General features: G+C 37.6%; 1 protein-coding gene across 1 annotated transcript in view; it reads right to left on the bottom strand.

The window, feature by feature from the left end:
- LOC114277034 (protein SRG1) overlaps window positions 1–15,578 on the bottom strand; it is a 38,887-nt gene extending 23,309 nt beyond the window's left edge. Inside the window, exon 1 of the mRNA XM_028218851.2 lies at window positions 15,003–15,578. Coding sequence (XP_028074652.2) covers window positions 15,003–15,296 — 294 coding nt within the window. The 5' untranslated portion in view covers window positions 15,297–15,578. The remainder of the gene's footprint in view (window positions 1–15,002) is intronic.
- Window positions 15,579–16,311: the final 733 nt, after the last annotated feature.

Below are 16,311 nucleotides of genomic sequence, written 5' to 3' on the forward strand. Positions count from 1 at the left end.
ACTTGCGGGTAGGGTAGCAAGTTTGATTTTAAATGAGGACCAAACCGAATTAGAACTTCCGCAAATAGTACACGAGTATGCATGAGACGACCCCAATGCGTACATTATTTTTATATATTTATTGTGTGAGTTAAATTGCTTAATTATGTGCTTAAATGTGAATATCTATTTGTTTATGGAATACCTATTAGAATTGCCGACTTAAAGACAAAAATTGAGAGCCTTAACAACTTCAGAAATTGAAATTGGCTAGCCCAATAGGCTAATTAGAATATTTAGAATTTTATTGCAACTTTAATTGAAATTTGATTCGGATCAAAATAATTAGAATAATTGATTGGAATTAATTAGAATTAAGTGGGATTAATTAGTCCTAAGTAAGCTTAATTAACTTAAGCTAATTAAACCTATATTTATGGCTTTAGCTTATGAGTTCATTATTATATACACATATGGGCTTAGATTTTAGAGAGAGAGTCGGAGAATCAACTCTAGACAGAGAGGGAGAAGAGAATTGTAAATGAATTGAAGGAGATTTGAAAATTTGAGCTAGAATACACTTGAATTCAAGCCTTAGGTATGATCTTCAACCATAATTCTTGCAAATAATTTAATTAGGAGTTGAGTTCATGGGGTTCATATGGTTAATTTCATGTAATTGAGTAGTGAATGCAAGAATTTCTTTGGATTTGTCAAATAAGAGCATAATTGAGACATGCATGCATGAATCATCCTTTTAAGTTTGAATTCCATGAAATTCTCTACATGCATGAAGTTAAATTCACCATCTTTGGAAGTTTTACATGATATTATACACCTCAATTCATTTGATCTTATTTTGAAAAGAGAAGAGTTCAATTCATGTCATGCATGGTTTTAACTTTATATTTTAAAATTGAATTTTGAAATTTGGAACATGATTTTGAGTAATTGGTTTCAAATTGACTATGTTTTCATGTTCTACAATGATTTACCATGTTTTTGTACCAACCATGCAAGGTTTGGGCCCTTGAATGGCAGTTTGAACTTCAAACACAATTCTGGAAATTCCAAAATTCAAGCAGTTCGCTCGAGCGATGGAAGTGTCGCTCAAGCATACATTTCAAGCTCCTAGTAGTTTTGCAGACAATTGCACAGTGGCTCGAGTGACCGATTGTGCACTCCCGCAAACTCCTTTTCACTCAGTACTTGGCTCGAGCTACTGTCAAGCAACCGTCAAGCATGAAAATCAAGCATCCAGTACTTTTGCAGTCTTTGCAGACGGCTCGAGCGACGAAGTGTGTGCTTGAGCAAACACCCAGTTTTCAGCAACTTTCAAAAAACTTTCATAAATGCATCATTGCATCCTCATGCTTATAAGAGCATTCTTAGACATTGATTAAGACATCAATAATAAGAATTGATGTAGAAACACACAAGAAGTGAATTGAATTGAGATTAAACATTAAATTGAAATGGAACCTTAATGTGTATTTGCTTATCGAACTTGATTTATTTAACTCCGTTATTTTGTTATTACTCAATGGGCCCCAACTCACTATATATATATATATATATGTATGTAGGTGAGAAAACTGAGCATCAAGGATAGAGAAGTCGCAAAGTCTACCGCTGTGTCAGCATTTTGAAAGCTCCCTAGTTGGAGAAAGCTTTGGCTTGTGTGGAGCCAAGCAAGTCAAAACCCCTGTTGAGATGCACTTTTATTTTGTTATTTGGGGGTTGTTTTGAATTTAAAACTATGGATGTTTGAATTATGTACTAAGTGCTAAAGACTTACATTGTTGTATGAATGTACATATGCAAGAGTGGCTTCACAGCTATTATATGAGGTTTTCATGTATACACAGCTCAATGGTTCATCTTTTTGTTTCACAGTGCTTCTGCTAAGCCCTGTAAATTATTTTGAGATTGATTTTGTTTATTGAGGTCGTAGGTAAACTTAGGATTGCTGGCCTGTCATGATGCTAAGCCTATAGAGGCGGGTTTGGGTCGTGACAATGCAAATATATTTCTTGAGGAATTACCAGGATTGCCACCAACCCGAGAGGTAAACTTTAGTATTGAGCTACAACCTGGAACTACATCCGGCAGAACTACAAGAATTAAAGACACAACTACAGAAGTTGCTCGAAAAAGGATTTATTAGGCCAAGTACTTCACCATGGGGAGCGCCTGTTCTGTTTGCTAAAAAGAAGGATGGGTCGTTAAGACTATGCATCGATTACCGTCAAACTAACCGAGTCACGATCAAGAATCAATACCCGCTCCCAAGGATTGATGATCTTTTTGATCAACTTAGAGGCTCAAAGTATTATTCAAAGATCAATCTCAGGTCGGGTTACCATCAACTATGAGTCAAGGATGAGGATATACCAAAGACTGCCTACGAGTTTGTAGTAATGCCCTTCGGACTAACCAACGTGCCGGCAGTATTTATGAGTCTAATGAACAAGATCTTCAAACCATATCTTGACCAATTTGTAGTGGTGTTCATTTTTGATATTTTATTCAAGGTCTGAGGATGAGGAAGAGCATGAGTAGCATTTAAGGATTGTTCTTCAAGTTCTTACAGACAATCAATTGTACGCCAAGGCAAGCAAATGTGAGTTCTGGTTAAAAGATGTGAAATTCTTAGGACATGTAGGCCATGTTTGTTTGGGTGGACATGAGCTTAGGATTGGACTAATAGTCCAATAAAATTATTAATCCGATGTTTGGTTAAACAATTGAAGTACGGACTAATTATTTTAAACTTGACTATTAGTTAAGATAGGATATATAATCCAACGGATTCGTAGTCCTAGGACTATTAGTTATGGGAATGCTAATCCAGTCCGCCCAAACAAACATGGCCGTAGTGTCTGAGAATGGGATTGCAGTGGATCCAACCAAGGTAGAAGCTGTCTTAGATTGGAGACATCCGAAAACTGTGTCAGAAATTCGCAATTTCTTGGGATTGGCTAGTTACTACCAAAGGTTCATTCAAGATTTCTCCAAACTAGCCAGACCAATGACTCGTTTGACGCAGAAGCGAGTAAAATATGAATGAGACAAAGGTTGTGAGAAATCCTTCCAAGAGCTAAAGAAAAAATTAACTAGTGCACCAATTTTGATCATTCCGGAACGAGAAGTGAGGTACACTATGTATTGCGATGTGTCTAAGGAAGCGTTAGGTTGCGTGCTCATGCAGAATGGAAAGGTAGTCGCGTATGGTTCCAGGCAGTTGAAACCACATGAGCAAAACTACCCAACGCATGACTTGGAAAATTGGAAGCCGTAGTTTTTGCTCTAAAGCGATGGTGACATTACCTGTATGGGGAACAATTTGAGATTTTCACAGATCACAAGAGCTTGAAGTACCTATTTACATACATAGAAAGACCTCAACTTGAGACAGAGACGGTGGATGGAGTACGTTGAAGATTTCTAGTTCACTCTCTCATATCATTCCGATAATGCCAATGTAGTGGCAGACGTGCTGAGTCGCAAGAGTAGGGGAATGATAGCTAAATTAGCCGTAAAGGTTTGGGATATGATTAAGACGCTCAATGAATTTGGAATTTAGGTAGAGACTCAAGACACGAAGGTCTACCTTCGTGCACAGAATGTGATGCCTAAGTTAATAAGTGAGAGATCATGGAGGCCCAGAAACACAATCAAGAAGTAGCGTATGTTAAGACACGTTTGGAATCAGGAGAACCAATGCTCGATTAGGCATGTCACCCTAATGGGAGTATAAGATATCAAGGTAGATTGTTTATTCCAAATGACGAGTTGCTTAGAGAAAAAGTACTTAAAGGAATGTCATCACTCTATATTTGCGGTACATCCAGGACATACTACAATGTACCAACATTTGAAAAGGCAACATTGATGGAGCGGAATGAAGAAGGATGTGGCTAAATTTGTAGCAAGATGTCTAATGTGCCAACAGGTGAAGGCAAAACATCAAAAACCAGGAGGAATGTCGCAGCCCCTACCAATGGCTGAATGGAAATGGGAGCACGTGACAATGGACTTTGTGACCGGGTTGCCCAGGACACCCAAAGGGCGTGATCTTATATTGGTAATAGTGGATCGCCTCACAAAGTCTGCACATCTCTTACCCTATAAGATAACTGACACTTTAGAGTCCATGTGTAAGATCTACATTGGGGAATCATTCGACTACACGGAATTTCGATATCCATTGTATCGGATCACGATCCACGATTCACCTCGTTTTTTGAGAAGTCTGCAAGAAGCCTTGGGTACCGAGTTATGTTTCATCACCGCTTTTCATCCACAAATAGATGGACAATCTGAGCGCACCATGCAAACACTCGAAGATATGCCGAGAGCTTGTGTAATGGATTTTCAAGGAAGTTGGGAGCAACACCTACCTTTAATTTAATTCTCCTATAACAATAGTTTTGAAGCTAGCATTGGTATAGCGCATTTTGAAGCATTGTATTGGCGACCTTGTAGATCACCGATTTGTTGAACTGAAGTAGGTGAAGCAAATCTAATAGGACTCGAACTTGTCCCAGAGATGACTGAGAAAGTCAAACTAATCTGACAACAGTTAAGGACTGCTCAAGACCATCAAAAGAATTACGCGGATAGAAGGAGAAGACCACTGATGTTCGAAGTAGATGACCACATGTTCCTAAAGATGCAACCTAGGTGTGGGATCGTACGTTTTGGAAGGAAATGGAAGCTATCACCACGATATATCGGACCATTAGAAATACTGGAGAAGGTGGGCGAAGTGGCATATGACTAGCTCTACCCCTGCAGTTAGCAGGAATACACGTCTTGCATGTATCTATGTTGCGGAAATGCCTCGCCGATCCATCGCACGTCATCAACTGGGAAAGAATCAATCTCGACAAGGATATTACCTTTGAAGAAGGACCGGTAGCAATACAACATAGTCTAGAGAAGAATCTTAGGGGCAAGATGGTCCATTTAGTAAAAGTGCTTTGGCGTCATCGAGGGATTGAAGAGTCTACTTGGGAACGCAAAGACTGGATGAAAGCAAACTACCCCCAACTGTTTGAAAGCGATGTGTAGTTAAATTTTGAGGACGAAATTGTTTTAAGGGGGATAGGTTATGAGGCCCTTGAAAATTTTATTTTCTAAAAAGTCCCTTACTTGTAAATTATTTCTTTGAAGCCCCTCAATTTCTTAATTAATTGCAAATTTAACCCTAGGATCAAAATACATGCGCCAACTGAAAACTCAAAAACCGTAATCGATTTCGGTAACTTAGAAATCATTTCTAATACCCCAATACTGACTAATTGACTCCCTAAATATGGAATTACTACTTGAAAACCCTAGATTTTTTCGGTTTTCATCATGCTCATCGGTCGATAACCTTTTTATTCGAAACAAGAAATCTAAACCGAATTAGATTCTCTAACCCTAATTTAGCTTAATTATACACTTAAATAAATGTTCCAATTCATAAATTAAACCCAAAACCCTCACACTTTTATTAAATTACTAATTGACCCCAAACTAGTACTAATATATATATATACTTGCACCATTAAACCTATTTTATACACCATATTTTGAAATTTCCAACAATTGTACACAAGAAAAAAAATAAAATAATTCCCTCAAACCCCCCCCCCCCCCAACCGGCTAGCCACCCTAGGAAAGAGAAATGAATACAACTTTTCAAACAAAATCCATGAATTCATGGAAAACGTTTGCTAGTACCCCCAAAACATGGAACCATGCTTCCACCCTAAGCTCAATCCTAACCAAAGCCTAACCAGATCATGATTAATTGTATAATTAAGACCTCTCCCTTAGCATTTTGCACACAAGAAAACACATACAAACACCACATTCGGCTGAGAGAAAGAAAGGGCAAGAGAGTGAGCTTGGTGGAGGAAAGGAAAGAAAGAGAAGGTCTTATTAGCTAACCAACCAAGCCTCAAGTAAGCCACATCACCATCTCTCCTTCTATTTCCTTTTCACATACATGTTATTAGAGATTTAAAATCATATTTTCAGATGTGTTGTAATGATGTTCATGTGTTCAAAGTTGATGAATTTGGCTTCGGTCCTTCTCTTACTCATATTTCCTCTTAATAGACGCAAAATTACCTTTTTTTTCTCATATCTCACATTATTTCCAAAGACATACCATCACTCTAAAAATCTAAGTTATTGATACATTATTTAGTATGCTTTCATCACAAAAGAAGTGAAACTTTTCCCTTAATTGGCCTCTTTTCTCACCAATCTTCTTATTTTGAGCATTGCGCATGAAAAACCTGTTTTACAGCCAACTTTCGAAAATTCTAGAAACATATAGAAAAATCATCTAGACCTCGGTTTTATGTCAAAAACTTACTTAAAGAGTTATCTTTCAAGGAAAATTGATTTCATTGAAAAAAAGTGAGCGGTTTGTAAGAAAATCAAGTTTCATAATGGTCGACGAATTTGGACAGCGTTGGAGCGTTTCTTAACTAACTAAAAATCTAAAAAAGCTATTCCATTTCTGAAAAATGTTCTGAAAACTAGATGAAATTCTCTACGAACCATAGGAAGGCCAGGCTCGGGAAAAATCTGAAACGGTCTTTTTGACTTTAATCTTTAAATGGTACTTAATTTGGAAATTTAGTTTTGCATTGGTATTTTATGTTCGTCTTCATGAATATGCTTATTAATTTATGATCATGTCTTGGTATGATATCACATATGTCATGGTTATATACCTTTTATTTTAGTCCTTCGATGATGCTCATACTTAGCAAATTTATTCTTTTATTATTTGCTTGTGCTAACTAATTTAAAACATTAATCTAAACGGATAAATTAATGGGGTGGCTAATAGAGTTTCAATCACATGAGTATTGTTATGAGATAAAGTTATGTTCAAATTGAATTGGTTAGCGGAACGTGTTCCCTTTTGGAAAGTTAAAGTCTTGCGCAAGTGGTTGTTCGAAACTCTTGAACGGAGCGGTTGTATTCGGACCCTAGGTGGTTTGGTGTGAGGAGGGAATGGGCAAGGCCCTATTTTACAGTCTCTTTTGAGGTCCTCGGTTGGCACTACGCGGTATGTAACGATTGGTAGGCATCTATGGTACAATCTGCAAAGCAACAAAAGAGGAGGCATACCGAATAATCCGCGTTTGTTTCTTGTGGTTGGGAGGATGAAATCTTTTTGGGGGATTTCTAGACTACGAACAACTAAACTTGTAACCTTTGTTATTTACTTGAATGTCACGTTCCTTTCCCCTATTGTTGTAATTGCTATTGTGTATTAAATTGGGAAAAAGAGACGGGTTGTGTGTGCGTTTATTGAGCATTCAAAGCTCACGACGTATCATTCCAGGTGCCAAAGAGGATCTTACACCAAAAAACGACAAGCCGGAGACTTTGAAAGACTATCGGTTGTCCTAGAGAAGCTAAGGCCTTGTTTGGTTTGGTTTTGGGAAAAAGATCTTGGAAGTTTTTTTGAAAATTTTGTTTAGTTTATAATTTTTCTCAAAAAATTTTCAAAATCACTCTCTCTTACACATCAATCAATCAGTTTTTTATCTCTCCTCTCTCCTTTTCAATTGCTTTTTCTCTCACATACATCTACTCAATTACAACAAAATATCAAATCATCCCAAACTCCTAAACTCCAAAACTGTTTTCAAAATAAACAACCAAACAAACTACAAAAATTCCTAAAATCTCTTCTCAAAATATTTTTTGAAAACTTATCTCTCAAAGTCAAACCAAACAAGGCCTAAATTTTTTGTGGTTTTGTAAAGTCCATATGGAATTTTATTTTTGGATGTAATATTGATGGAACTAACTTTTGTAGCTAAGGACATTTTGTATTTATTCTCTTATTATTATTATATGCTTGTCTTTTTAAAAATCAATATAGTTCCCTACGTTACTTATGAGACCTTGCGTCAATACCTTTTAAGATCTGTCAAAAGGGAAGTGCGCCACCTAAGAAAGCTGAACTTAAAAGAGAGGCTAATTTAACTCCTCCGGTAATCTGGGATCTTACTTGGTCATTAACCATAGGACTCATTAGTGACTTTCCCTTAACTATAACCCTTAGTGTAGATTTTGGGGCATTACAACAATCCTCTCAACCGGCCATAGCGGAACAGCTACGTGTATTGACTGAGAGTGTCACCCTATGTAGTACGGACATGGATGCGAAAACGCAATTTTTCAAAAAACAAGGAACACGACACGCTGAGGACACGTTTAATATATATAATTTTATTTATTTATTATATGTCTAAAATAAAAATAAAATCATTAATTCTTATACAATCAAAATAATAATAAAATTAATAAATATATTTTTTTTTAAAATTAATAAAAAATTAGTTTTTTTAAATAAAAATAATTTATTTTATAAATTTTAAGTTTAACATAAAAATAAGGATAAAGAAAAAAGAAAAAAGAAAAAAGAAGAAAAAGGGGGAAGAGAGAAACGTTGAATCAAAAGAGAAGAAAAAAATATAAAAGAGAAAAGATAGAGGAGAGAGAAAGTGAAGTCAAAAAGGCAGAGGGAAAGAGAGTCAGAAAAGGGGGAGACGAAAGGGAGGAGGAGAGGAAGAACATGAAGAGGAGAAGAAGAACAGAGATGATGGAGACAGAGAAGAAGAATACCTCAGCTTCAGCTTCTTGGATCTGAACAAGTTAGCTTCTCCTCTCCCTCGATCTCTTTCTCTCTTTCTCTGTCTTCTCTCCTCCCTCGATCTCTCTCTCTTTCTCTGTCTCCCTCGATCCCTTTCTGTCTTTCTCTGTCGATCATGGAAAACAGTTAGGGCTTCTTCGATCCACCTCACGAGTGTCCGAAAAGTGTCCCGCCGTATCCATGGCGTGTCCCACTGGAAGATTTCAAAAAAAATAAGGAGACACGTTAGAGAGAGTGTCGGACACGTGTCTACCGCGTGTCCGACACTCGTACGCAGAGCCTGGGAACATGTCGATGCTTCATAGGTGTCACCTCTCTTCAACAAAACCAACAACTCTTGATGGATGCCCCACTAAGCTTACAAAGGGCACCTACACTCCCAGCATCAACTAACCGCCTTTCATCATCACAGAATGGCGATCCGCCATTAGCTTAGAATGGCTCAGAGGTCAACCCCACTTCACAAAACAACTTGCAAACCCAAGCGGGAGGACAAACAATCACCCTGTTCCCTCCATCAGCTCCCAGCCAAGTACCTCCACCACAAGTCTGGTCGATCAGCAGAGCTCCCACTGTAGTGACTTCAACTGGCTCTCCTGGTCTTCCACTACACCAGTCTCCTTCAGCCTAACCATTGACATTAGACGTAGTGAAAGAACACATACAGAGTCTACTTCAGACAAACAAAGGTCACATTCCTGCCTCTCCAGAATTAGACCTCCGTTCCCCTTACCCTATTCACATTACAAAGTCTCCCATATCCGGTGGGGTACACCATACCCAAGCTTGTCCGTTTTGATGGGCAAAAAGGAACGCCAGAGAGCATGTTTCGCGCTTTCTTGACGCTCTTAGTACTCACTGAGAAGACCGGAACCACCGAATGAGACAATTCTCCAAATCCCTCACAGATCGGGCGTTATCATGGTATGCCAACCTTGCCGTTGGCTCTATCTCTTCGCAGGAGGACTTAGTAAAAAAGTTCTATATCAAGTTCTTCCACATTGAAGAAAAGCTAACCATGTTGAATTCATGTACGTTCTACAAAACTATTGAATTCATCTTCTCCTTCCCGATGCAAGTTCTTTATAAGCAACAGAGCTCCAACGCAAAACAGATAACAACAGAAGCAAATTCATACTCAATTGCTAACACTCTACTCTCAATTTGAACAAACCATTCTCTTAAAAAATGGCTTCCGGAGGACAAAGGCACCGAGATAATACCGTTTGGCACCCAGTGAGAAACGAGGCTCCAAACCCCAGAGGTTCAAATTATAGAACTTCGAGCTCCAACTCTAGAGCTTCGAGCTCCAATTCCACTCGCCGCCGTCCGGTGAGTTCTTTCGAAGAATGCTTGCCATGCCTCCATGGCAATTCCAAGGGCAGTTATTCGAATCCCCTTGGGTTCAACACCCAACATCCTTGTATACTGTTATGGAGGTACCCAAGGAACTTCGGAGCAAAATAAGGGGATGGTACAAGCAGTAACACTACCAGACCTCCATACGATACCGCTATTTTCCACTTGGTTCTTGCCAAACCAAGAAGGCAATTTCAGTCTCCCCAGAATCCACCTGCCAAGCAAGGCAAGTGCTGATCCCACATTTTGAGAGAATTCGAATCAACATCCTCATGCAAAGACCGACAGAGAGGGATTTGGACCACTACATTTCCATCATGTCAGCCCCGTTAGAAGACCCAAATGAAGATTTGGGACTTGGATGGGACATAGAGGACTTTGCAAGCCTCAACCTGGAAGAAGGTAGCGCTCCTAACAGGACCCCGCCAAGCACCACTCACAACACCCCGCTCAACATCCTCTTCTTCAACATTGAGGGTGCCGCCCATCCTAACTTCCTCCAACACTACATGCACCTACATTCTAGCGGACACTTCCACCTCGTCATCATCACAAACACGAAAAAAGAGGAAAGCGAGGCCCAGTTCATGAGCCAAATCATGGGCTACCCCAATACCAAGGCCATGGCCCCCCTTCCTAGCGGCATGGAAAGGGTGATAGGGGGAATTTGGTGCCTATGGAACGAAGCTGAATCTCCTATGAAGTGGTGGAGATCCCGTGGAATCGAGCCATCACCCAACCAGCCCACATCTTTGTCCGGCCGGCTCGCACCAGATGAAACTTAAAATGTAAACTCTCTGTGAGCAATTAAAATACCCACATTGTATCAAAAGCCTAATTTTAGACTCTAACTCTATCTGAATACTTATCCGCATGAGCTAATGTTTTCAAAACTTTTTAGCCTAGTCATGCAGAAATACTCTCACTAGTTAAAAGACCATCTATACAAGGGGGCATTATTGTGGGTACTTATATCAAGCCCAATACATGGCAAGCCCTACAAGTGCCACATCACAAAAACTCCACCTGCATGGCAGACCAATAAGACACCACGTGAGCATATCACATGTTTGATACATGGTGAGGCCTACGGGCGCCATGTGCCAAGGCACCAGGCAAAACCAAGACTATATGTTTAGCCTAAACGGGAGCATACATACAAGCTCAAATATGTCCAAATATGAATAGCCTTGCAACAGGCAATACCATGGCCCTGCAGGGCCCATGGTCCTTCATACCTACTCCAAGACCAAACAACAATATAATCAGCCCCCGGTTCACTTAGACTTGGACTAATAAGCCCTGGCTCTCCGAAACACTAAGGTGGGCCCTGGCCCATTCACCTACTTGGTTTCCTAGGTTGGGAGCTGGACCCAGGCACTACTGCTCGGGATCATCAAAGGATATTGAACTGACGGCTGAGGTCATGGGATCGTTGAGATGGTTATCTTCTTGCTAAGACAACTCTATCTCGACCACGCTTGGAGAAGAGGCAATAATGACCTTACATTCTTGTCACACGATGCATATACGAAACGTTACTTTCCGCCTGCCTTCAAGCCACAGACGGCAAAAGGGCTTATATCACTTCTGGTAGAGTTAGAGAGAACGAGCCACCTGTTCAACAGGTTGCTTGGGCTCCAATACTCTTGCGGCCTATATAACACATCATATATGTAGTAAGAAACTTTACTGCACCACAACAATACTCCATAATTCTAACACACTAAGTCTCACACTTAAACACTCCCTCTCACATTCTATATTAGTATTCAAAGTCTATCACTGCCAACCTCTCCCTCTCCAAGCTTGCCTTGACCTCCTCCTCTCCACCTCCGGTGATCTCAGTCCATTAAAGTGCCCGCTATCTTCCCAAACTATCTCCAACCACCCCTTTCACCCACACCATTACATGATATAGCTTTCTCTTTCCCTTATTCTACTTGTACCAATTGTAGAATGTAAAAATAAGAAGAGATGTTGCACTTGCACTGCATTATTTTTGTTTGTTGGGTGGTCTCACAAAAGTGGAATGGGCAATGCATATATTGGACTCTATGTGGAATATAGTTGGGCCATTGTGGTGAACCACAGTGTGGGGCCAAGCCTTGTTAGGTGCTACATTGGTAACTGACTCAGCTACATTCAACCAAAAGATGCCTACAACTCCTAAGTTATATTGATGCTTGACCTTATAGCACATTTGTAAATTATAAGGATACGTAAATTCAATAAATCCTATAAAAGTAGGGTATTATTTTAATTTCACAGTTTTCTTCTCTAAAAACTAAGCAAAGTATTGAGAAGTTATTATTGTATTTATCTTAACAATTATACTCTAATACTAAACAAGAATTATTACAATCTAACTTTTTCATAATAGTGCAGATATGTGACCTAAAGTATTTGAAAAGTATCTAATACTTCTCAAAATTAAAGAAAATTAATATCAAGTATGGGATACATTTGAAAAGTATATGATATGTATCCATCCACGAGTATCTAAGGAGTATCGGTATCTGACAACTCCCTTTTAGAAGTATTCATACTTCATAATCTATCACCGAATAATATATTTCTAAATGTTACATATCCTTCCTAACCCCTTATATTCAGTTCGAACAATCAAGCACGCTAAACGGGTTTATGTTTAAACTAGTGGGCTTAGTGCGCTCAACTCTAATTAGTTGTCAGTGTCCTATTAACTCTTTTAAGTGTTTGATTTATTGGAATAAAAATGAAATATAATGTTCAGTCCTAATTTATTCATTAAAAAAATAATACAAAATACAATAAAAATGAAATAATCATTCAGTTTTGAACTTTTATAAATTATTATCCGTAGTACGTCAAGACATGCTCCGGCCCCCGCCTCCATAACCTGTCCGATTTTCCCTACCTCTGACATGATACGTGGCACGGATAGGCACTACAAACCTGCCTCACTCTGCACTGTTGCCACCCCCATACAAACCCGCCTCAGTTTATTAGAAACCCACCACTCAAATTGCTTCACTCAGTTTTTCTTTGGACCTCCACCATAATCTCCAAAACTAAGAAAAACAGATACGAACACGTGACACGACATGAACAAGGACATGCTGACATGTTAATTTTCAAAAAATGAAGGACACAGCACGTGATGAACACGCATGAAATATATAATTTCATATAATGATTAGGGTCTCCAAAATTTGTCTAAAATTTAGGGTCTCCTAATAATTTAATTCTTAGGTTAGGTTTGGTTTATTGAAAAGAACTAGAATAAAACAATCATATTATAATATTCATTTCATAGTTGGTTTATTAAAAAAAGATCAAAAATATATTACAGATAAAATTATAATCGAAAATGAGCCATAGCTCGAATTGGTTGGCTCGAAAGAGGGAGAGAAGAGAGGAAGAAGAGAGGAGAAAGAGACAGAGGAGAAAGAGGGAGAGAAGAGAGGAAGAAGAGAGGAGAAGAGAAAGAGGAGAAGAGCCAGCACCGCCGCCGCCGTCGAGGATCGTCGCTGCTCGTCGCCGGCCGTCGCTGCTCGTCGCCTCTGCCTCGCCTCCGCCCCCGCCCCCCCGCCTCCAGCCCCATTTGTTGGGCCCCCTCCAGTCCCTCCTTCTCCTCCCCCTCCCCCTCCAGTCCCTCCTCCTCCTCCCTCCTTCCTCCTCCTCCCTCCTTCCTCCTCCTCCTTCCTTCTCTTCTCCTTCTCTGCTTCTGATTCGAGCCAATTTCGAGCTCCACCTTTCAAGCTACGTAGCACTACCGAATTATAATTGACTATTGTGAGAGAATAATAATTCTATATAGAAGTTAAAGAATGACCATTCTATTTCATTTCATTCCAATTTTCTAAGCATTACATTATTGTATTAGTAGTTTAAAAGTGAAGTTTCACTTAATTTTTTTAAATAATTAAAGTGGTGAATTATTTAATACTAACGGATATTTATTTGCTAAATTTATATTGTTTATAGAATATTGCCAATTGTACCTGTTACAATTGCCTCTTAAGAATTTTTTTATTTTAAAAGCTAAAGTTAATCAAATTATATATTCAATCAGCTAACATAATAAAAACAGTTTGAATAAATTAGTAACGCTATCCATTGAAAATGTCTAAAATATATCTCAATAACTACGATTTATATCCATTATACAAATCATATGAAATAGTTAAGAAAATACAATATTATAATAATTATTGTGAAAAATAAATTATAAGCGAAATTATTCACTAATACAATATTTTCAAATTAAAATTATCACATAATATTTCAAAATAACTTTCGTTCATAGAACATGTAAAAAATTAACAATTTTAGTTCTTATATATATGCGAGAAAATTTTGTATCGATACAAAGGGAAATTTTACCATATGCACATTTGTTACAATTTTTGTGTTTTTGGTTATGACTATTTATGTTATTAATTATAACATTATTTTTATTATAATTCAATAATTGTTTAAGGGAGATGCACCAATAAATCCCAAATTAAGAACTTATACACTGTTTAGTCCTAAAAGTTTTCTTATAGACTGAAAGGTTCCATTACAATGTTTCAAACATCAAATTAATGTTTTGAGCATTAAATTTCGAACATCAGATTAATGTTTCGAACATTAGATTTCGAACATCAGATTAATGTTTCAAACATTAGATTGATGTGTAAATGGGACTAAATGAAGCATAAAAAAACTTTTGGGACTAAATGGTTCAACTTTTCAGAAACTAGGACTTATGGGTAAATTTTCCATTGTTTAATTATACCTCATCATTTTTTATTATATCCTAATTTTTTTTATTTTTTAGTTATTAGATGATTAAACTTATAAATAGCATAAGCATCTGGTACACACAATTTCTCAAAAAAAAAAAAAAACTAAATAATTTTTTTTTTTTTTAATATGTAATAAAGAGAAACAGAGGAAAATAGAGGTAAGGTGGTGTTTGGGGGAATGAATATGTGGGGAAATGGGAAAAAAAGACCTGGAAGAAACCCCAGTCTTTGCAAGCAGAGTGCAGCCTCTCCAATTCATGAGAATCCATGTGATCCCCTTCTGATGATGAAACCAAGCTTTGAAGATCAATCACCGGCACCACCGGTGGAACAAACACCTGTTCGGACGATGTTATGACCGGAGGGTCCTGTTTCTGGTCGTCGCGCACATACCTGGGTGGGATTTTGTTGATGGCAACTTTGGCAAGTTCTTGAACACTGGGTACTATCAGAGATTTCCCAAAGTTGACCACTTCTTCTTCTCCTACTGATTCCTTGTCCATGTTCTTCAAAGTTCCAAACTTTTTATTAATCTCTGATTCAATCTTCTATTACATCTCTGATTCCTTGTCCATGTGATGTGATTTGAAGGAAAAGCAATCCTTAGGCAATAGCTGCCTCCGGAAATGTAATAGTTGCGTCTTAGAACAGAAAAGCAAACTTGTGGATTTGTGAAGAGATTTGAATGAAAAGATTTGAATGAAAGGACAAGAAAAAAAAGAAAACGTGTTGGATGAAAGGACAAGAAAAAAAAAAGAAAATGTGTGTAAAATTAATTGAACTATAAAAGTATTTTATTTATATTTTATTTATTTATTTATTTTAATCTCTTTTTTAATTTTTCATCTCTTTTTAAATTTTTCAATCATAAAATTTTGGATAAATAAGCATTGAACAGTCTCAAAATAATTTAAAATAGGGACACTTTCTCATAATTTTTTTTTTCTTACTTATGTTTCATTTAATTCATATAATTTTCTTATATTCTAATAAATTATATAAGTGACATAGTTATCAAAACACCTCTAATAATATTCGCATTTACAATGCGAATGTTCCGTAATGTGAATGTTCACACCATGAATATTTATATTGTCAATGTGAACGTTCACACTATCAATGTGAATATTCACATTATAAAATATGAATGTTCACATCATCAAATTGCTAACCACTCAAAAAATATTTATTATGGTAGAAATATTCATAAAATACCTTAAATATGAAAATTATGATTTTGTAGATCAAATGTTCAAATAATAAGACTTAGGAGACTTATTTATAAGTCCTTTTTTAAACACTTATGGTAAGCTAAGTTCTGTGTATTAGGAATGCATTTCACAAAATCCTACGTAAACGTAACGTGACGTGACACTTATATAAACGTAACGTGACGTGACACTTATATAAACGTAACGTAACGTGACACCTACATAAACGTAACGTTACGCGACACTCATATAAACGTAACGTAACGTGACACCTACATAAACGTAACGTAACGTGACACATTACGTT

The sequence above is a fragment of the Camellia sinensis genome, chromosome 9 (genome assembly GCF_055761805.1).
Source record: "Camellia sinensis isolate YWXY chromosome 9, ASM5576180v1, whole genome shotgun sequence".
NCBI lineage: Eukaryota > Viridiplantae > Streptophyta > Magnoliopsida > Ericales > Theaceae > Camellia > Camellia sinensis.